Source organism: Ylistrum balloti, unplaced genomic scaffold (assembly GCF_031769215.1).
Source record: "Ylistrum balloti isolate Yb309-2 unplaced genomic scaffold, AGI_CSIRO_Ybal_v1 Utg369972, whole genome shotgun sequence".
NCBI lineage: Eukaryota > Metazoa > Mollusca > Bivalvia > Pectinida > Pectinidae > Ylistrum > Ylistrum balloti.
The window spans coordinates 1,698,052-1,722,217 of NW_026782064.1; the positions used below are offsets into that span (position 1 = coordinate 1,698,052).

The window sequence follows — 24,166 nt, forward strand, 5'->3', positions numbered from 1 at the left end:
GAACTATCATCACTAGTTGTAAATGCGTTGCAGCATAAAGTCTAAGTCTATCTTAACGTTAATATCATACTGACCTACGTAGTATATAGGGTTCCGGAATTTATCCATTATTCTGGTTGTTATTTTGTTGATCACGTGACTAATTAACATAAGCACGCAGCCATTTTGGAAAGTGGAACAAAGACGACGCTGGGAAAACAACTCGTACACTATCAATATGTCGGAAAAGACAGCAACGAAGCCCGTTACACCTGCAAAGAAAGAGCCAACTGAGAACAAAACTCCAACACCGGTAAAACCTAAACCACAACAGGATGGGAATAAACATCATGACCAACAGAACAGAAATCGTGGTGGAGGTGTCGGTGGTGGTGGCGGTGATCGAGGTGGCCATGGAGGACCACGGCGTGGCGGTGGCGGCGGAGGAGGTCGCGGACGATTTAACAATAATCGTAACTATTCCCAGGGCGGAGGAGGCGGAGAACGCCATTCTCATGCAGGACACAAAAATCAGCCGGAGGTAGATTCCAACGATGATCCGTCTGGACCAAAAGAAGATTTAAAATTCACGGGAAGATGCCGTCTCTTTGTTGGAAATTTGACGCCAGATGTAACTGAAGAAGAGTTCAAGGGAATGTTCACAAAATTTGGCGAAATATCAGAACTCTTTGTTAATGGAGCAAAGGGGTTTGGATTCATCCGGATGGTACGAATCTTGTTTATCTTTGAGTTAAGGATGTAAAGTATTGGACAGGTCGAAGAAAATTTGCTTATCATTCCTTTTGCTTCAAATATAAAATTCTCATTGTAGTTAGCATTCATTTTAGATTGATCGGGATGATGTCTGTAATTAATTATCTTGTACTTAACTATGTATATATATTTATCTGGTTAAGAAATTTTATGTATTGATTGTGCTTAAATTTAAACTTGGCCAATGAAAGTTTTTTCATTGCTCATGCTAGCTGAATGTGCAGTGTAGCAAAGTCAGGGTCCAGAATAGTGCTTCTAGCTTTGCATAAAGTAAAAGACTTCTTGAAGAATGTTGTAACTGAAATTAGAAGTAAATCTTTGACATAAATACATGTATGTTACATGTTAAGACACTGTTTCATGCTCCAAATTCTCTATTCTTCCAATACACTTGTTTTTTGGGGTGCATTAATCAGATCTACTGATACTCTTGTTATTTAAATTATTATTGGGTAAAAAGCCTTGATGCTGATATTTGATCTAGCTGAATAAACTGGTGATAGGTAAAAGATTAACTTTTCTCATGCCAATGGAAAGATCCAATGGCTTAAAACTATTTTGAGAAGATCACACTTTTTTTAGTGGAGGCAAACCTGCCTTTTTGATAGCCTAGTTATATTCTAATTGTGGAAGAAAGCCAGCAGGAATATGTATATTTGAAATCAGATTCTAAAAAAAATTGCTCTGTTATTAGGACTATAGACACAATGCAGAAGCAGCAAAGGCAGCCCTAGATGGAACACAGAGGAAAGGACGTAGTCTCAGAGTTCGATTTGCAAATCATGGAGCTGCAATCCGAGTTAAGAACCTATCTCCATTTGTATCCAATGAGCTTTTGCACCAGTCCTTCTCACAGTTTGGTGACATTGAAAGAGCCATTGTTTGTGTGGATGATAGAGGAAGGTCATCAGGAGAAGGAATAATAGAGTTCGCTAGAAAACCAGGTGCCAGTCAAGCCATGAAGAGAATCAATGAAGGAGTTTTCCTCATGTCAGCGTAAGAATTTGATTTTATGTTTTATATCATCTCTTGCCATAGTTGCAAGGATTGATTGGTTCCCTTTTTACATATATTATGTGTTAACAAATGCAGATATCAATCACAACAAGCTTGGGGTAAGTTGTGGGCTCTTCATTGGTATGTTGACCAGTTTTGCCCCTAGGTGAAGCCCACACAAGATCAGGCAAAACTGGTTGACATACCAATGAACATCCCACAATTTACCCCAAGCTTGTGGGATTGATATGTCTTTGTTTTGCTCTTCTTCCTCAATCTTCATGCATCTGTAACAGAAGTCATTTTTCCATCTCAATGCCTCTAAGAATGAACCCGGGAGGCGTATCACGCTCAACCAATCGAGCTAAAGAGAAGTTCTCTCTGCCGAGTGGTATATTGCGGCTAGTATTTTACCAGGGTTACATACTCCCTCTCCAGAAAATAACTAGTCCTCGAGTTTCCAGGGTTCACAGCGGTACTTGTGAAAGTAATGCTGGTGGTACTCAAGTTTCCAGGGGTTACAGCTACGCCGGTGGGGCATGGCTAAGTACTATTCCCGGGTCCCTCCATGGGCGCCAATGTAACAGAAGTCATTTTTCCATCTCAATGCCTCTACTAGGAATCGACAGTGATGATCATCCTCAACCAATCGAGCTAAAGAGAAGTTCTCTCTAGCCGAGTGGTATATTGCGGCTAGTATTTTACCAGGGTTACATACTCCCTCTCCAAATGGAAGTGTAACAACTTTGATAAATAAGTTTGTCACAGGTTGAAATTAATGATATGATCTGAATATTATGCTGTGAACATTCTTGACTGATGGTTACTATATAAGGTATTCCTGCTTGTATTTCCAAAATTGGTGCTTGATAATTTAACTCGGGTAACTTCAATACCTCTGATTTTGTTCTGGTTTGTAGTTACCCAAGACCAGTTTTTGTGGAGCCCTTGGAGCAAAAGGATGAAGAAGATGGTCTGCCAGAGAAATTCTTGCCTAGAAATGAACATTGCAGAAAAGACAGAGAAAAGGAGCCTAGATTTGCTCCACCAGGTTCTTTTGAATACAGATTTGCACAGCGATGGAAGGAATTAGATGAGCTGGAGAAACAGCAACATGAGAGAGTAAAGCAAGAAATGGAAGATGCACGAATCAAACTGGAAGCAGAGATGGAGGGTGCCATGTACGAGTTCCAAGCTGAACAAATCAGAGCAGGTGTGTATAGCATTTTTGATTCAAGAAATACAAGACTCATTTTATTAATGGTGAAAATATGAGATAGTTGGTCTGTAATATTGTATTCCCTAGGACATTTGCATTTGAGTAATGCAGTGATGCATAATCATCATTTATATCCTGTAGTGCTGGCAAAACCAGAATTTTTGCCAGATATTTATAAACTTAACTTACTGTACCACAACCCATAACATTCCACTTCCATACACAAACACATCCCTATGTATAATCTTGCAAGCATGCTATTTGTATAGAACTATACATCACTATAACACTATAGATACAGAGGTAAACTGGATATCCACTGTAAATAAATGCACTTAAACATACAAGTGAAAAAAATTACCTGAAAAGATGAAAAAAAACTTGAGTGTTAATTCCATATTGAAGTATTAAGTTAAGCTACAAAAGAGAAAAAATAGCTTAAATGTTTTTCCTTCAGCATATGTTGAATTAAAATCATATTTGATTTGTAGCATCACTTGTTCATATAAGGACTATCACATGTATGGAATTGAAAATTGAACATGAAATTATACCTGTACTTGTACTTTTTGTTTTAATTGTTATATATTTATAGGAATACATCCAGGTATGAAGCACTGCAAAATGTTAAAAGGTGTTGAGTTGTGTTAATGATATAAATCAAGGGATATATATTCATTATTCTTTTGTCTTAAATACTCTTCTGGAAATTTCATTTGAACACCTACATTAACCATTTTTTGGTGTCATTGCAGATCTGTTAAGACAACAGGAAGAACTTCAAAGAATTGAGGAAATGAGACAAGAACAGATGAGGCGTAGACAAGAAATGGACATGCGGTAGGTTTCAAGGATATTAGTGGTAGAACCATATTTCGTGTAGGGTACATGTTTATAACAGAATTGAAAAAAATCTAATTAAGTTTCAGCAATAAGAGAGAAAGTTTTGTTTGTCTTCCCTCAAATATGATGCTGTCAGATAGGATGACATACTCTCTTTTTCATTCTATGTTAATATTTCTAATTACATTTGAAAATATCTTGCTTCATCTAGCAAACAAAGTATCCATTATTGATAAACTTTCCCCCTCTTTACAACTGACAGGATTTGGTGTGTATTGCTTTTATAACATTATCAATTCACCAATAACTGATATGAAAATATGAATAAAACACATTGTAATTACTTGTAGGCCTCTCTACATCATAGTTCCCCGATATCATTTTACCACTTCTAAAACAATCTTTGTTTGGCATTATGTTTGTATCTTCTATGTTGAATTACATTTTTGTGTTAAATTAAATGGTTAATCTGGTATGAAATTGTTGTTTCACTCAAGTTCATTTGTATCAGATATACTGGTACTCTTTAAGGTTCCTATTGCTGAATTAATAGATGCTAGCAATGGTTGAAATATAGATAACATAATTCTGATGGCCAGGTTCCATCTCTTCTATAAGCATGGATCATTTGCAATATCTGATTTGTTGGTTTTGATATCTTATAATTGGTGTTAAAGAAATGCCAATTATTTCAGTCGACAAGATGATAATAGGATGGTAAGAGAAGAAGAAGAGAGACGCAGAGAGATGATAATGAGGGGAGAAGGAAGTGGTATGAGAGGAGGAAGAGGACCAATGGACAGAAGCGGTCAGATGGAACAGGTAACACTGAACTTGTTAACAGATCATTATGTAGAATTGATGTTACATGTTTGTTAATTGACAATAACTGGTAGTAAACCCATCTGTATATATTTTAAAAATAAACCTGTCCAATCAAATTCTGATCCATTGCTGTTTCATTGTCTTGCAATAAGCCCAAACCTTGAATAAGAAGTAATGTGTAGGTCATCTAACTGTATGATAAGTATGGTAAGCAGTTATGTCATATACACAATAATACTTTCACAGATTTGTAGAGACACTGAATCAACAATCATAATAAATGGGTTCTCTTGAATCCATTGAGTTTCATATTGTGCCAGTTGTTACAGAATAGAAATATATAGGGAGCAGAATCACATCTATTTGTTTATTTCAAAATACAGATCACTATATTCAACACTTAGACAAGACTCAAAATAAATATTGGCCTTCATTTGTATGTAGAAGTTGACGTGATAAACTATACTTTCAACACAGTTCATGAATTTGATTCTCTGAATTTACTTGTGAAAAGGAGAACATCAAAAATTTTCACACTGATATTCCTGTGGAATGATGCAGGTGCATTGTCTACAAAAGTAAGCAATGTTTATGATTACCTCAAGTAAGTGTTGTAATTCAAGTAAATAAGCTGCAAGTTAGGTCCTGTGAAATCTAGTAAAAACTTCTGGAAGTTAGTAATGACGGTCTATGTGAACCATGTAAAATTTTGAGGAAATTTTGGTCCAAAAGTGAAGCTCTGTCAGCTCCTATGTGTGTATGTATATAATTGATAAATAGCAGATGGCCTGGGTGCTGTTATGTAGCTGTGTAATAAACCATTAGTGGTTTGAAAATACACATTGAATGTCCTGTACTCCATACTGGATATGTGTGGTAAATAGTTGAGGCAGAATTAAGGAATACAATCAAACTGAATCAGCATTACTACATCATTATTTTGTCGGTTGATTGTTGCACATTAACTTCGAATACATAATGTAACACCTGGCTTTACTTTTGATGGGAGTATTGACATGGCAAGACCATTTTATTGCATGAAATAGGTAGCTTTATTGAATAATTTCGCAAATATTGAATCAGGAGTACTTGACTGTTAATTGATAGTGTTTTCTAAGAATGATTGTGACATGTTATAAACGATGTTGTATAAAAGATATGCATGTGAATAGCACTGAAATACAAATTTAGGGTTGGATTCAGTGGAGCTAAATAATGAGGTAAACTTTCAACTTGGTTCCTGATTTTGCTTTAATATAGCTATCAAATCTTTATTCTAGACTATGGACATAGTGTATATGTCCATTTTAACTTCAAGATTTGTGATAAAGTATTGTGTATTCTTTCAGCTAATTAAGTAACATACATTATGTTCGCTTTCATCAACATCCAGAAATGATTTGACACAAATATTTTTGTTGTTACATTTTTACAATACTACATCAGCAGAATTCTAATTGGAGCACAAACCTCCTGCCACTGTTGTTAGCTAAGATGTAACTGATTTGTTACAGCCGGGAATGAGAGGCGATGGAATGCGTGGAGACGGAATGCGTGGCGATGGGATGCGTGGAGAAGGCATGCGTGGTGAAGGAATGCGAGGTGAAGGAATGCGCGGCGATGGGATGCGAGGAGAAGGCATGCGTGGTGAAGGACAGCGGGGTCGTTCTGGAGGGCCTCCACCTGTACCACCACCTCCAGCCCCTCCTGCTGCCATGGGCATTGAAAATGTAAGTGTTGCTAACTGCATAGTATACATATGTGCCATAGGATATCTCTCGGGGAAATTGGTGCAAAAGTTGAAATGCAGCACTCACCATAGCCACATTTAAAATAACCTGCCATGGTATACCTTACTCACAAGTCATATCATAGTAAAATAAGAAGAAAGTTTGGTACCTCTGGGTTGACATAATTTTGCATATTAGAATCGTCTGATTGAGTTTTGGCTTTCTCACAATGTCTTTGATATAACTAGTGATTTGTGTAGCTACAATTGCTAGATTTAGAATTTGAGTACATGAGATAGGAGTTTTCATTTATACTTTCTATGATACTACTGAGTCCCTGAGTCATCAAACTTAATATACAGATACATTTTTAGTGATCTTACTATATTGAATTTTAATTTGAATACCTGCTGAAAATTGATGAACCAAGATCAATTTTTCAGTATACATATTCCAAGTTTTGTTGGTAATATATCTTAGATTATTCTCTGAATATTTATTTCACTTTATTTGTTATCACAATCTGCTCTTTTTACAGCAGAAATATTTTCCTTTCAATAACAAAATGCAAAATATTTTGAATTGTGGTGAATGATATCTTATGCAGAGACAACAGAATGAGGGATCAATGGGAAGTGGCTTTGGAGGAGGATCTGGTGGGAACATGGGCAGTGGAGGTATGGGTGGCAGCCAGGGGTCAATGCAAGGTCAAAGCCAAGGAATGGGAGGTCAAGGCCAGGGAATGGTATGTATCACTGAAAATTTGTTTATACTGGTTCTTTGTTATCTTAGATTGAAAAACATACACACTTACTTTTCATCACACCAGTTGTTGTGTCTTTCTTCAGATGGAAGCACTGAAATCAATTCATTTGATATATCGCCAAGGTTATTAAATTATTTGGGATGTTTATTATATGAAGCAGGTTGAATTCATGGACCTTTGTCCTACAAGTATGATTTACAATTATGTAAAGGTTTTGTGTGAAGGAAACAAACTATGAAAGTATTTTAGTAAAACAAACACAATGAATATTGTGAATGTGTGTCCCGAATGGCTGTTCTTAAGCAGCAGGGTGCAATCTTCACCAATATTATATTATGTATTTCCACTGAGTATTCAGCTTTATTTGGTTGTTGTGTCCCTTGCATCATAAACTATAGAAATAAAAACTGTTACAAAGAGACCTGTACTTCATTACTGTTAGACACTTTGAAAGAGAAGGAAAAAAAGCATGTTTCATCACTGTTTACAAAAAATCTGCAGAGAAAAATGTTTTTTCTCAACTCCTGATGATAAGTTGTATGTGAAAATTAACATGTATGTGGAATCATATATTCAGGTTCTAAATTTGTGATACTCTCTCCAGTTTGACAGATTGAACTGTCAGAAGTCTGCAGTCTGTGATCCCTCTTTTTGAACTCATCCATCAGTTCATACATTATTTGTATGTAGACCATTGGGATGTTTTATTTAAACAATGTGCCTCATAGACTACTATATATGAGTTGCAGTGCTGGGGTCTACCTATATTTGATATTCCCTGCAAAGTTGGCTAAAAGTTCCTTTTTTGGATGGAATTAATGCTTATTTGAATTGGTGTTGGGCTCTACTATGTAAACAAATTTTAATGTATTGTTACTAAAGATGTGCTGCACTTTTACTTGTTATTAGTAAAACTGAATATAGACTTGATGTTGAGGCTTTGACATTTTCTCTGAGAGGTATTACAGTCCCATTTGAAGGATGCTTCTAAGGTATATTGTCTTAAAACAAAATTTTCCTATATCACTTTCACGATAGTGGTACTGGTTCTTACAAGGTCTGGTGAATTAGTGGTATGCTAAACAAAGGAAATCGGAAATTGAAATAAGTGTAGAAGGACTTGGTTATGAATCCCATCACTTTGTAATGATGATCCAGGCAGAGGATTTGCAAGTGGTGGCTTGGTTAAGGGCATTTTTCTTTTTTTCGGAAAAAAACATGGCATTAATTCCTGAAATATTGATTATGTATGGAGCTATGGATCATTATATTTGATATTTCAATACTAAGATGCACATATTACTTTTGTATACTTTCCTATCTCAAAGTTGATTTGTGGAGTTGAAACATAAAATTAAAAATGTGTATTCAATGATTGTATCATTATTTTGGAGTGGTTCCTTAAATACAGTGTTCAGTAGAAGCCACTAAGGAATAGATGAACTGTAATCATTAATCATATAACAACATTTTTTACTAAAGCTGATAGAGGTTTCCAGAATTTTTTCTGAAGGAATGTTTTTTACAGGGTTTGCATACTATCTTTGAAGTGTTTAACTCTTGTTAAGTTGGGAATAGTCCAAACAGTTCCTGCATTTTCATTGTTTTGCATTCTTCCTTTTGATGTTATTATGATCCTCATAGATGATGTTAGGTGTTTGAGATGCTAATAAGATTATGAAATTTTGATACTAATGCGTAAGAATAGCTGTACAGAGCTAAAGTGAGATTGTTGTAAAACACTGTGTCAAATAAAGGGTGTTGTATCTTCCAACTTGTTCAACATTGGGTAAGTGTGCAAGTTACCTTTGGGCTTATGACAGTTTTACAACTGTTAAGCAGTAGTACATGGAGGAAGCACAGTAGGTGAAGCAAATCTACCTGTAAGCTTAGCCCTTGTTACACTGATGGAATCTGTATTGGCCTGTCTATTTCCTTTTATGTCTTTATCACTGGTCTACAATGTGATGATTCACGTTTGCTTTGTGGGATGTTGAAGGAAGAAAACTGAAAGCAAGTTGGTATGTTATCACTCTGTGCTGTTTAAATTGATCAGGTTGGTTGGAAATAGGCAAAAGAAGACAGTCTATAAAAAAATGTGATAAGAAAACCTGTCTTGTTAAATGTTATTTTTAAAACTTCAGGAAAGGATTCAACTTTCTCTAAGTAAGTGCTTTATATATCATAGTTTGTTACATTAATGCATTAGAGGTGTTGAAATTCTGGCAGAAGAGTTGTACTTGGCATTCATAGATATTTCATTGGCAGCGGAGTCCATCCCATGTCATCACTTGTGTACAATTATCAAGATGCTAACTATAAGAATGCATTTATCTTGTTTATGACACTTAATGCACTGCCATTATGAAAAGAAAAAAAAGGAGATTCAAATCAATTGAAGCTACCATTGATGAAACCTCATGATTACAACCCAGTCCTAAAATCAACAGCATTCTTATAGCCCTGAATGATGGATGCCTTTTTCTCTTTCATAGTTACATACATAATGACACATCACCATTGTATCACAGATATCTATGAAGTGTGATGATTTAACCCTTGAAAAAGTAATATCTAGGTGCATTGTTTTGAAAATAAGGAAAATCATGAGCAATAGTTAAATCTAATATGGAAATGGGATGGGGATGGATAATGATGTTAAGAAGATATACCTGAAATGGGTATCAAAATGTGTGAGAAGTGCCTGAAACAAGCAAGCTGAACCTTTGCTGTTCTTCGAATATTATTGTGCCAGCTTGCTCCATATCTTGGATGTCTGTATTATGTTTTTCACATATGTTCATATGTGTGTGTATATATATATAGATGACAGATGATGAAACATGCTTTTTTTACAAATAATGGATAACATTTATATTTTGAAATTGTTCCTGTATAAAAAAAAAAAGAAGGAAAAACAGAAGTAAAATTATTTTGATAATTGAAAAAAAATATCGATCACATAACATGTATTTTTTCTAGATGATGAATATGGTTTAGAATTACAAACAGTGATGAATGATGGATCTTGTACAGTCTCCTCAATAAATATATTATGACGTTAATGACAGTGATGTCATTATTACTTTATATGGTGTTGTTGGGTTCTCATCAGAAGCCAGTTCTGGTGATTGTTAATAAATATTTGATTTATATATGTTTTAATCTGACAAACATTGAGGTAAAATGGGTTTGCCTGTGAGGTAGATATGTAGGAAACAATCATCGTCATTTATCTGGGTCATTTCTTTATCTTCAGTTCAGATTTCTTGATTAAATTATATACTGTATTACAATTTTGATAATAAGTAGTTTTGCAAAATCTGACTCTTGCCAAAAAAGGCTGATTTCTGTCAACTTTTGAGTTTGTTAAGTGTGGAAAATAAACAGGAATAACAAGTCCATTTGAAAATTAACCACATCTTGAAAAGGTAAAAGTGTGAGATCCTTTGATGGTTCTAATAATTTCAAATAAATAAACTGCTACAAACACCATCAAAAACCAGTAATGTCATCTAGTCTGCGAAATATTTCATATACCAATCATCAGCAAATGGTTCCATATGACCTTTTTCACAATGTCATCATGGCACATTTCTATTGAACATGTTTTGTGAAAGCTGCTTATAGATTACAGGTTTAAATGGTCTCCTATGCTTTGTGCTAGTTTTATACATCATGGATTTGAATATAATGCATGAATGTCGAGTATCAATTTGTTTAGAATTTTGACAAAACTCGTGTCTTGAAAGAAATATTAGGTCTAAGTTGTACAAATGTCATATTCTATATTTACATGGAAAGAGAGAAGCATTTGTTTCATTTTTAATAATAATTTGAGGTTAATTATGTATATCAATGTTGGACTGCTGTTAAAGGAAATATGACTGTTGTGGACAAAGTACCCTAGTCCATACTAGTGCAATATGATATGTTGCACATACACAATATTATACCATCCTTATTTGCATGTTGGGGAAAACAGAAAGTTTGATAAAATATTTAAACTACTGATGCAAGGGACAAAAAAAGTTTTGATAAAATATGGTAATTACATGTACTCCTGATGCAAGGGACACAATTAACATTGTATCTTTGATTGTCCTTGATGACGAAGCAGCAGAGATATCTGCTTGCATGAGATGTGAACCAATAACCTTGTACATTGTACATACATATGTGTACATTGACATTACTTTTCGTGTTTTAGTTTTCTTTCAGGATGAATTAAAAAATATGAAACCACTGTTAAACTTGTAGTTGATGGAAAGGTGCTACAATGTTTTAATGTTAAAGCTGTGTGGTTTTAAAGCTGTTGGGTAGGTATTTGATGATGGATGTCTTTGGCTGCTACTTAAAATTTTAAAGCATCATATTATTCAGTAATGATTTTGATCTGAATTTCATGGAATTCTATTGTCATGTGACAAGGGGATTGGACAGCTGACAAAACTCATGCAAGTCCTCTCCTTAGTAATGGTATTTGATTATCTTGTGTCTGTATAAATAACCTGTCCAGTTCTGCACCTTCATTTGCATTTACTGGAATGATAATATTGTATAGATTGAACATGCTGAACACCTAACACATGTCAGATTGTCTCCATTACTACTCTATAAATTGTGTACAAGAATTGATGCAGAAAGACTGTTTGAACAAATGGAAAAAACATACTGTATATCCTTCACTATGTGTAGTCTGGATTTTCGAGAAGAAAGAATTTTTGACTACCTGTATTCAGAGGATTTACTTCTTTACAGTAGTGTTAATTATTGAATTTATGTGCCATTTATACTGCAGGTGCTGAAACTTTGTTGAGATAACAAAGTTTAGTATGGGGAAAAGTAATGGTAGTATTTCTGGAAATATCCTACATTTTGAACAGACATACCACTTTTTACTGTTACTACACTTGGAATTAGGTCATGATCAATGTTTACCTCCGGAGTAGACATTGTGAATAATTTTCACCTTCCATATACTTGTCGGTGATGTTTATCTGAGATATTTTGAAGCGTACTCTCTACAGGAATATTTATAATTAAACAAGGTCAAGGACACCGTTATTGATTCAACAGGAAGGCTCTCTTAATTGAATGAAGTCTCCAAGAACTTGAAAACTTCATAAAATGACTGTAAAAAAATCAGAATGTTTCTATCAGTTTTGGTATCAAAAACTGTATAGGTTGTAAAGTCAATATATCACACTTGGATTTTGTTGTCATTTCCTAGTGTCTTTCAGTAGTTGTTATTTTTAGTAACCTGGGTGGGCATAATGGCATTGGTCACCTCTTGACAAACAATGGTAATTCACATTGTTTTGGCACATGAACTATTTCATTGTAGCAACTGCATTCACTATGAGATATTCATGAAAGTGGCACATACAGTTATGTTTACATTTGTGGTCATGTTTGTGTAAACATGAGGATGTGGTTTGTTGATTGGAAAATCGATAAGTGGAAAAAGGGAAGTCTTGTCATTTAGATAATGCTTGCTTGGTGATAATTTTTACAGAAAACAAGTATAATAGTGTTGATATAAGAATTCTAGAATTTTAAAGATGCTGCTTGAGAAAAAGTCCATGGAATCATAGATTAGATTATTTGTCTTTAGATTGAGATACCATGTGCAAGCATAATATGATATAGAGCAATACAATTTTGTTTTTGGCTGAGGTAAGCATTTACCCGTGTGTGCTGAATGTTTGGAGAGATTCCCAGTACTAGAAATGAGATATAAAAGTATGCTTGGAAATCTTCCAAGCAGAACTTACAATTGCAAATGATGAATTTGAAACTGGTATGCATGTAAACATTCTGTTGTCTGTGAAAAATATAGAGAAGAAAATCATTACCCTTTGAAGATTGTGCTGAAGACATACAAGTGAATAGCACCATTTAACCCAAATTTGGATAAGATACAATAGAGCTAAACAATGAGTTAGACACCATCATACAGCTGTTTTATGTTCTAGGGCTTGTCAGTGATTCTAAGAGCCTAAATGTTCAACCTAGGATGTAAATGAGGAGAAACTCTAGATGGGGAGGTGCACTAGTCCCATGATTGAGGAAGTTTTATAGTTTTGACATATCTGATAATGTATCTGTTTTATTCAGAATTTAATTGTACTTTGCTTTTGCCTGTTGCAAAAAATCTATGAACTGGTCATTGTTAACAAATGTTGGTATTCAATACTGGAAGGAAAGCTTGCAAGTTGTGTGAAGGAGAAGCCATATTGACATGTGTGCTTGACTCCTGATGCCTTTAATGTAAGAAAGAAATATATTAAGAATAGAGGTCAATGCTTGCGTACATCAACAGCAAAGAATTGTAAGAGTAAATACTGCTGTTTTCATGAAATACTTGAATGGAAATTAAAAAGAAATGCTGATGCCTGCAGTATGATGTCATATTTCAGGTGACTGGATTTTGTTGACAATATTATTGATATTGTCTTTACTTGAATGAAAATAATGGATAATTTGTACTTTATTTTGAAAACCTATCAAAGTATGGAATACTCTCTGGAAGGTACATTAAGGATACATCTAGAACTAATTAAATTAAATTTAGTTAAAATGTGTAAAAATAGTGATTTGTATTTTCAAACTGTAGACTTGGTTAAGATCCGTAGTGTTGGGGAATCAATACTGTTCTGTTATTTTCTGCTGGAAATAATAGAATCAGTTTTGAATTAAATCTGATGTATTGCCGATTGAGGCAAAATATGGGAAGAAACAGTAGAATGTGTAAAATTTGATATTGGAGGTGGGAGGGGGGATATTTGTAATGGTCATTTGAGGAAACGGGGTAAAAGATATGTTGTTTGACACATAAAACAGTCTAAAGACGTTGATAAATCACTGTTTTACTAGTATTGACTTGTACTGATTTTGTGTCCGTCTATAAGTAATTGATGGGTTATACTTATACATGTGTGCTGTTATACTCATTATTGGTGTACACATTCTGTACATAAATATATATGGAATATATGGTTATTTTCATTGCATGGTTATTTTGAGACACAAGGTAATTTTAATATCAATATGTTATATAATTGCTATGATTTTAACCCTACTTTTGATTTGAAAGCCATCAGACAAGTCATCATTTACCAACCTGGAGCATCTCCCTCTGCTCTTTTGAGCCTTTTGTAGAGGTAAGATTCTTAGTTGAAAACCAATATTTCATGTTTTCTAATGAACTATTTCTTCTTCCTTTTTTTTCTTGTGCCCGTGATGGATTTATCCTGTGAAAATGATGTCCTCTACAACCATTTGTAAATCAATCCAAAAATTGATTTAAAATTGGTCAACTTTACCTTTGACCATGAATATTATACCGGCCTGAATTGTGATGGACCTATGCATTCATTTCTGAATGTTAACCCTGATATAATTACCATAAAAAACTCAACAACAGCGCCAATCAAGATTTGATCAACAAGGTGGTAACTACGGAAATGGAAACTTTGGGGGCCGTGGGGGTATGGGAGGCCAGGGCGGGGGTATGTCTGGAGGAAATGGAGGTGGTGGTATGCAGGGGGGTGGCAACATGTACGGAGGTGGGGGTATGAGTGGAAATATGGGAGGTGGACGTGGTGGTATGAATGAACGCAGGCGCCAAGAGGCTGGAGGACCCCGTGACGACTATGGAGATATGAAGAGAATGCGCCGGTATTAGTTCTTGAATTAATAGACTCTGCAGGCTTGCTGAGGGATATAAATTGCTTTAGAGAAAATATAGACATGTCAATAAAGAAGTTTAAACTTCTTATAAAACAGCAATCATGATCAGCCAGTGTCAGTAGCAGTTAAATAGCTTGACATTATGTGTTGGAAGAGTACATTGAAAAAAACTTTGAAAAGTGGAAGAGAAAGACTGGAAAAAATTACAGCCAGTTGTTTCTTTTTTATGCATTGATTGCAGTCAAAGATAATACAGATATGTGTGGAAGTGACATGAACATTGAATTATCACTTTAGATATCGTAAGATATTGTCTCTGTGTATGTCGATTGAATTGAATTCATCATTTGATATCATTCATTGTAATATATCCATCTTTATTTTGTGTTGTGTCCTTCATCATTTTAACTCTATGTTTCATTTTATACTTATTGGACAAGGATCCATAATCATGTTGTTACAACATTGAAAAGAAATAGCATTCATTATGATAATGGTCTCTCCTGATGTCCTATTCATGTCAATTCATTAGAAAGACGTAATCCATAATTCTAGATTGTCATACCCAAACAACCATTATTTTACTATTTGAAGATGTATCCATTGGTAATGTAAAAAAAAAAATGTCAAAAGAAATAAAATATTGTACCTATAAACTTACTGCTGTATATTATATTATAATGGCCGACTGGAGATTATCAGACTGACCCAGTCAAAAATTTGGACAGGGCATGTTATGGTGTAGCGTCCGTCTGTCCATCAGTCATCAGCTGTTTTAGCCTAGATATCTACTGTCTCAGATTTTAAGCAGAGTCCTGGTATACTTAATAAAAAGTTTTGTTTTCATGATGGCTTTTCAACTCAATTCAGCATTTTCATATTCTTTGGCATAGTATATTTTTGTATCTATTTTTCTGCCATCGTTGTATAACTACGACATGAAAAGAATTTAGTTTTTGCTAAAGACGTTCCATTTGATAGCTTTGTTTTGTTCATCTTATCAACTTTGTCCATATCTCTCTCACTCTCATGTTTTCTGCTGATCTTTGAAATTTTGCAGGATAATTATTGTGACACTGGGTTGTATTTTGCTAAAATGGTATTTTGTGGTATAAGGTGTTTTTTTTATGTTTTTTCATTAACAGTCATTAATTTTGTCCTGGGGAGCTCTCAGTTTTTAAGGGGTTTCTTTAAACTTTTGTAGGTTTTTCCATAATGGCTTGAAGCTCTGAATTTGATACTTTTATGAATTAAGATACAAAACAAGGTAATATATACATCTTTAATATCATTAAAGAAATTTTCCACCTTGCTTATATCTGCGAGTAAAAATCTCAATTCACATCAAGTACGGCAGTCAAACGGAAGGTGTTGAATCTGTCTGAACAACTGTAGCTTGTGTGCAGTAGAAAGGGACATTCAATTTTGTATTCTTCCACTTTCCAGAATGAATTTTAGTCTGGTAACTAGAATTGCTGATGGAATCATAATCATACGATCAGAAAAAGTATTTACATGTGGCTGAATTACATTAATTAAAGGTCTGCTGCTGAAGTATGTAAATGATACAAAAGTACATGTATTTTGGTATTCTGTGCCCTGCAGTTACTGGCAAACAATGTCAATATGTAGTTATTGTGAAAGTAGGACTATGAAAGAAACCGTGACCTCTATCTATATGTTATAAACTTTAACATGGCTCATACAGAAAGGAAAAGTCCTAAATATCAGCACTTTCTTGGAAATGCCTTGGAATTCTGTGCCAGTTTGAAAAATTGGAATATTTCTGTCCCTGAAATGTTTTGGAAATGTTCTTGAACTTCATATTGGAAAGTCCAGGGGGAAAGTCCTCAAAATCATATTAGGTGTCGGAAGTCTATACATACAAACAATATTTGAAATCTGCAAGTATTTTGAAATATTTGACATAATTATTAATGGGAATCTTGAAATTTTGGGAAATGCCTATCATCTAGACATGTTCACCCAATAAATTGTATGGGGTAAGCAGGTTCTTCACATCTCCACTTTTTCAATCACTTTGTAGATGTCTCTTACGGTACTGTTAATTTGAGTGAGAGAATTTCTGAAAAATACTTTTTCTTTCTTTCAGAATATTTTATTGTCATGGTGGTATTGACAGTAGGAATTGGGCAACAGGCAGAGCCTATGAAAGCCCTCTCCTTACAGTGCATAAACAAGTATACAGACACATCAATCAAAATTAGAGATAACAGATAATAATAATATTAGGAATAAGAATGTAGAAGATAGATTAAAATGGATGATTATATAACCGAAATGCAAAATAGGCATCACCATCGTTTGTATTATTGAGTTCCAGAACAGTAACATAAACTAAAAGATACAAATTAGGTATCACAAGATATTACAAGACTGGGTCAAAAATACTATTTATAAAACAAAACAAAAAAATATGGGACCTTGTCAAAAAAAAGCTGTCGTGTATATAAATCTAAATATTTATGTGCAGAAATGAAGTGCTTTTACAACCTTTACACTTGCTGTTGCACAAAATTAAAGATTCCCACATCAAATGTAGTGACAAAACAATTAGCATCCCCAGTTTAAATGTGTCCTTAACAACATGCTAATTTTGTGAATACAAACCGAAGTAAAGCAACTGTAGAGAACTTTAAAAGGATTTAATTTGTCTTTCTGAAAAGTCATTGTGATGTCTTAGTGATACTAAACGTTTGTCTTAATACTCTTTTTCAATGTCATTGTCAACGACAGGCAACAAAACTTGCCTGAAGGTGTAAACCTATTTTAATTTCCTATCACTGATGTATGAAGCAAACTGAACAATGGTAGATAGAGATGCACACTTTATTCTACCTCCACAGTCTCATGGATTGATTGGCGTCGTCTTCCATCTGTTTATGAAACCTTTTGTTGCATGTACATATGTATCGTGGACGAACAACATCCAAATGATGCCTTCGATTCCAATTCTAAAAAAAAAAACGAAAAATTGATAGTAGGCTGTATTTGTACTCTCGGATTAGTTAAGTTATTTATATAATATAGATCTTGGGTTCATACATCGTCAAGTATATTCCTGAGCTGATTGCCACAAGTTACAAATGGTGCATAGATATTAATTATACACCTGTTTAATGTTACCTCATTAACAACTTGTAATGTTTTAATCTTTATACAAAATTACATTTGATACCATTTCAATAGTTTTGATGACCTTGTTTTGCGTGGCTACTTTATGCCATCGAATAATATAAGTTGAAGCTCCTCAGAAACCATTTATGGAACATTTCATTATTCAAAGTTGGGATGGATGGTATGATACCTTAAAGGATATGTATAAGACGCAAGAAAAACTTTGATGTCAAAGAAAGAAAATAATCCATCTGCTGTTTATATTTCTTGAATACTGGTACAATATCGAGAAGAATGATCTACGGAATGGATTTTTTTTAGTCACTTCAATATTTGGAGTGCAGCCATTTTACAGGTGTTTTAGATGTAGTTTTCATGAAATTCATCATACATTTGACCATTTTATGCTTTGGACCAAGATAATTAATGGTCTGATGACTGAATAATTTGGATTCCTGTGCATTTGTGGGAAAAAACTTGAAGTTGATGTCCAAACCTTCCCAGATCCACAGAAGATAAGGTTTTAGTGACTTTGTAGGCCAACTGATAAATGAACATATTTGAGATGACTAAATTTTGAAGTCACTCATGTCATATATCGTAAGTATACATCCTCAGTAAAGGAATGGTAAGTATTTATGTTTAGATGCATACTTCTTTAAAGAATGAGATAACCAGGGATATCCAATATAATTTTGAGAAATGATCACTGTCATAATTCTTCGTGATTGATGAGGGATATATATATGGTGATGAATCCTTAACACACGCTGTTGTTTCATTTTCTCATCATTTTGGGGTTTGGGGAAGCAATCTGCTTTCAGCTGTTAATAAGGAAAAACCACCGCATCTGTGTTAAAATATACAGCAGCATATGTCTGAAAACTTGGAAAGTATAATAATGTTTTCTTAAAAATTTGGGATATTTGTTTTATTTTTTCATCATTTCAAGGAAATAGCAGTTTTTGGTTTGGGAAAACAGTCTGCTTTCAGCTGTAAACAGAAAAAAAACCCACTGCATTTGTATTCTATAAAGAAATTTCATAATGTGTTGTATGCTAAGAAAATGTGTTGCAAACACATCGTGCTGATCTTCAGAAGGTGATCAGAATGTAGATATTGTGCATTATGTTCCCTTCTCTAGACTATGAATCTATATTGAGGGGAAGGTTAGACTTTCATAGTCATACATAATATAGGGAGATGTTGATTGCTTTGCCCTTTGTGGGTGATTGTGTTGAACTGTTGACCTTTTAAGTTTTATTTCAGATTATTTAACCCAGCAAAGACTTCTCTGTAAACATCCAACTGTTCACTAGCTGCAGGGATATGATCTTACAAGAAACAGTTAGGAGGGAAAGATCTCCCGATACTGGCAGACTTCATAACCTTTGGTCTTAGCATTTATAGCTTTGAGTCCTCATAATGAGCAACAAAATAATGGACCCAAGAGAAGATGCATGTTATTTCATCATGGAGGATAGCAAAAAAAATGGGTGTACTTGTTTATATCTGATGTATATATATATAACCTATGAAGTTAACAGTTTCTGTAATTTGAATTGTTGATGAATGACTATGAAACATGTCTGTTTTCTAGCTTTGAAATGACTGGGGAAACTATGCCTTGTGGTTGTGAAAGGATGCTGCAGAATTTCAAACAAAACTGAAATATCATTATGTGTTTTCAACCTAAACCCTCAGATTGTATTAATTGCAGCAAAAAGACCTGAACTGTTCATTTTTAAAATGCTGAAAAAGAACTTTAAATTTCACATGATCAACCATTGTCACAAAAATTTTGGCTGTGAAATAACATGCAATCACTTTTAAATTGATGGAATTGATGCTGTGTAACGATAGTGCACTGCATATGGGAAATATCTTAGTATATTTCATTTAGAATCGGAAATGCACATGAATATTAAGTAGTGAACATAAAAATGTTGTCAAGTGACAAATTACCATAAACAAATACAAAATAATGGCACTCTTAAGTGCGTTTACCATTTTTTCCTCTTCATCATAGGTTGCAGATGTTGATTCACTTTTGCTGAAAATGATGTTTTTTTTCCGATATCTGATTGTGTCAAATCTGCATATACTGGTATATGAATTCATAAGACTAGATATATTCCTGGTGAATAGACGATTTCACTAGCTGAGTGATGAAGCTAAGTGTAAAGATGGACGAATGTTAATTATTGATATTGAATGAAATAGTGAATCATCTGTGATTAATGGGCTATTGGGATTCTGAATGTGAAGCTTTTTAACCAAATAAATTGTTCTTAAGATATATACATGTATTAAAGTGTGTTGACTATCGAGTCATAGGGATGAAGTGAAAACCTGGCATGGGATAAGGGTATGCCATGATTTATTATTGTCAATCAGAACTTGCTCATCATGGAAAGATGGAAAGAGTGGGCATTGAAAAAGACTATTTGATAGCTTATCTGGCCTGACAGTTTTACATTGTATTATCTTATTAAAAGTTAGGGGAGGGGGGAGACTCAAATCTCGACAACAATATTTCGGGGGGTGGGGGGGGTCACTTTGTGTAAAAAAAGAAAGGAAAGGCTAGAATCGCAACAACATTGGGCAAGATTTCAGGGGGAAAATCATTGTGTAGTGGTAGGTTAATTTGGGATCATTAGTTTAAATTTCTATTTACTGAAAGAATTCCTGATAAAATCAGATTCTTGTGAAGAAAATATAATGTGAAGATCATTGAATAGCACTAACTAGTAGTTTGATATATGTTGCCATACTTGCTTGTAGACAGAATTGCCCCTCCATTTCAGAAGAGTTTCTAACATTGATAACTTTTAACCCATAAAGTAATGAGCAGTAATAAAATTCTCATGGAAGCCTTGGCTTTTTCTGCATTGAAGTTACCTCTTGGAAGTATTGGAACAACTTCAACAAGCTGAAAATATTGCAGGATGTGGTATTTCTTTCTAGAATAAGAGAAGCAAGGTTTTTAAAAATATGTATATCAGTTTTTGAAATGAAGAAAATAATATGTTTATTGCAAACATTAAAAGCTTTTTTATCTCATTAAATTTGAATTTAATGCATGTAAAAAAATTAACTTCAAAATGCAGTAGGTACAAGTAGATAAATTATCTCCCTTCATCCATGTTGGTGTACAATTCCTACAAGGTGATGGGCCATTCTTGTTTCCTACCAGTATGTATGATATGTGCTATGTATCTAGAAATACAATATGACTTAAGAGGGAGAAATGACCACCTGATTGCTTGTAACTTCACTTATTGGCCGGACCTCTACAGAATATTGTTATCTTACAAGTAATCACTCTATGGAGACTAAACCTTTGACAATAGAGTCCATTGAAGGTATGTATTGTATGAATTCATGTCAAAATGTTGTTCTTGCCGCAAATGAGATTTGCATTGTACATGTAGAAGTACTGTCGTAAACTATAGTAATGTGTGAGATTTTGACATTGGGAATATAAGACAGTTTCAGTATCTGAAATGCAGGGCATATCTGAAAGATATTGTAGAATCTTTTCTTCCCTGTTTTGGGTTTCCACTTTACATTGGAATCTGGATGGATATTGTTGTATGTTTAGAGCAAGAACAAGTGTGATGTACAGTGCTATAAAGATAAAATTCATTAATATCTGCTGAAAAGAGATTCTTTATCTCTTTGCATTCCTCAGCATAAATACTTAGATCAGTTTGCTGTTGGATTTTGTCATGAATAGTCTTTGCTCAATAGAGCTGTTTGAGAGTTTACTTGAATTATATCCAAGATACTATGATTTACAAGTAAATGATATTCTTTTCTCAATTAAGCTGTTTGTGTTATCCCAACATTCTTATTCACGGTCCTCTATAGTGTAGTTATATAATGCCATCTAGTATTTGCAGCATATCACTCAATCATAAAGTATCAAATCTAAAGCAATTAAGGAAATATGTGTTGATATAGATGAACGATATGCAGTAAATGATTTCATTAGACTGATACAAGTTGTTAACTTGGCAGTGCTTTTCATGTCATGGCCACATGCCTGGTTTTATCATGTCATGAGCATTCTCATCACAGCAACATTCCTTTGAAACCAAAGAATGGTTCAAAATTTCAAAAGTGATAATTTATGTTTGCATACAGAGGAAGTGATTGTCCTGTGTATTATAAAGGGTTTACCATGGAGGTGACAATTTCCGTAAAAGTCGCACGTCTGTATGTTACCGATGAACCGTTGGGAAGTGTTGCTGGTTGCTTCATAAGTGGACTGGCTCTCTTACTTTTAATGCAATACTAAATAATTTTTCACTTTCATTATCGAAATGTGAAAGGATGAAAAAAAGACATTATGTTATACTTTTCAAATTTCGTTCGATTGTGAAAATAGATGTCAAAAAAAAAGTAAATACATTTCACTCCATTTGAGTGTGTATATATATATATGTGTACAATCTGTTGTTTGGATGGTGTATATTTCAGTTCTGAAATTAATTTTGATAAAAACAAACTTTTTAAGTAAATGTTTGTATTTATTGGATGATAACTTTTTGAGTTCTTCAGTATCATTTTTTAAAGCTATCATTGGCATTGTATATTCTCATTCATATCTCATTTGACTTTCCTATCTTTTTCATAGATGATTGCATGCTGTGGATGAGGAACACATTGGCGTTGTTAAGGTAATCACAAGTTAAATGTTTGTTTCCATGATGTTCCATATATGTTACTGGACAAGGGTAATGTGTGCAAATCCCAAACAAAAAGTCATGGTCGTACAACTGCATCGTCTTACATGTATGTTTAACTGGCAATGATTGAGCAGATGGATAGGCCCTAGAAATTTTAATTGAAAATTAAAAAAAAAATAACTAGGTATTGCAGAACCTTCATATGTTAATTATCTTGGCATTGTAGAACCTTCATAAGGTGAAAAAAAATACTGCATTCTACTACTGACACGAAATTTTTACATGCATTTTCACGTTTTCCAGACATGAGTTACATGATGACCTGAGAGCATCTGTTGTTGATGAGAGACTTGTCCATACTTGATGCCACATCTTCATTCATGTGATGGTAAGAAATAACTTGTGCATGAAATAAAAGATAGTTAATGGATTTTAAAGGGGTGAATTTGTTAAGATTTTCACAATTTCAGCCCATAAGTTATTAAGCTGAAGATGGGAAAAATAATTGTTGCTTGCCCCATGAAGGTTTGCTTGTACACTAAGTATATACAAACAGGTTCTGTCGTCTATCCATGGCATTATTGAGCATATCTCCAAAAAGCATTCAAGATAACAGAACTAACTTTCTCTACACATCAGTCAAGAAATTAAAAGTTCCAAATTTTGTTTTATTTTTCATTTCAGTCTCCAGATCAAATCCCTTTACTTGAGGATATTGATGATATTGACAAGACTTGCTGTGAACAAGTGAGTGCAAGTGTGGAGACTTGTCATATACAACATGCAAGGCAAAGAAAGAAATGAAGTTCACCAAATGGGAGAGGTGAGAACAAAGACCATAGATAAATGACTCTGTCATAACAATACCTCAATGTCCATATCTAACAACTAAATAGTAGGCCTGCATTAAGATACAGTCATTACATAGTACTTTCTTTTACCAATTAGCATGTAATGAAATATTTTATAAACTTTTAACACATTTAAAATGTTATGTTTACTGAATTTGATTTATATTTTAGATTGTGTGTGGATCCATTACAAGATGGAATAATGAAAGACTGGAGTTACAGAACTCGACTGGACAGTGATATTCTTCAATTTGATTGTTAGCATTAAATTTGATAGAATAAAATAAATTGAAACTGATCAGGTTTTCTTATGATCTGTATCTCACCAGCATAATTTAATTGTATCTCTCATAATGTCAAGTTTCTTTGGAGCACTTACCAGTGTCATGTCACATGAAGTTCACACAAAAATTATAACATAAACAGACAAAATTGTAGATCATTTACGAGTTTAAGTATTATTATTGTTCATTAAACCTTGTCATGTCTTTACTGAAATGACATTCCTTTTAAGTAAATGGATTTTTCCTAGAAATTTGTGAAAAAAACTGAATTGTTGTCATCATTAGACTGCATCATAACTTCCCTATATTTGCTATTATCTGTTAATGTTTATCCAAGCATCATGACATTAGAAACAAGGCCTTGAATATGAT

The 24,166-nt window shown here is 33.9% G+C and overlaps 1 protein-coding gene across 3 annotated transcripts; it reads left to right on the forward strand.

The window, feature by feature from the left end:
- Window positions 1-178: 178 nt before the first annotated feature.
- Window positions 179-23,808, forward strand: LOC132547701 (non-POU domain-containing octamer-binding protein-like). Of its 3 annotated transcripts, XR_009554128.1 has the most exons (11): window positions 179-706; window positions 1,448-1,749; window positions 2,670-2,962; window positions 3,724-3,808; window positions 4,489-4,633; window positions 6,151-6,366; window positions 6,974-7,111; window positions 22,608-22,650; window positions 22,963-23,047; window positions 23,344-23,482; window positions 23,682-23,808. XR_009554128.1 is itself a non-coding variant. In XM_060211503.1 (8 exons), the coding sequence occupies exons 1-8, from the start codon at window positions 218-220 to the stop codon at window positions 14,820-14,822; spliced, it is 1,929 nt and encodes a 642-aa protein (XP_060067486.1). In that variant the 5' UTR covers window positions 179-217; the 3' UTR covers window positions 14,823-20,266. The 3 variants fall into 3 exon arrangements, 2 of the variants coding, with proteins under 2 accessions (XP_060067486.1, XP_060067487.1); XM_060211503.1 differs by lacking the exons at window positions 22,608-22,650; window positions 22,963-23,047; window positions 23,344-23,482; window positions 23,682-23,808 and adding an exon at window positions 14,562-20,266; XM_060211504.1 differs by lacking the exons at window positions 22,608-22,650; window positions 22,963-23,047; window positions 23,344-23,482; window positions 23,682-23,808 and adding an exon at window positions 14,562-20,266 and having other exon boundaries at window positions 4,507-4,633.
- The last annotated feature ends 358 nt before the right edge of the window (window positions 23,809-24,166 follow it).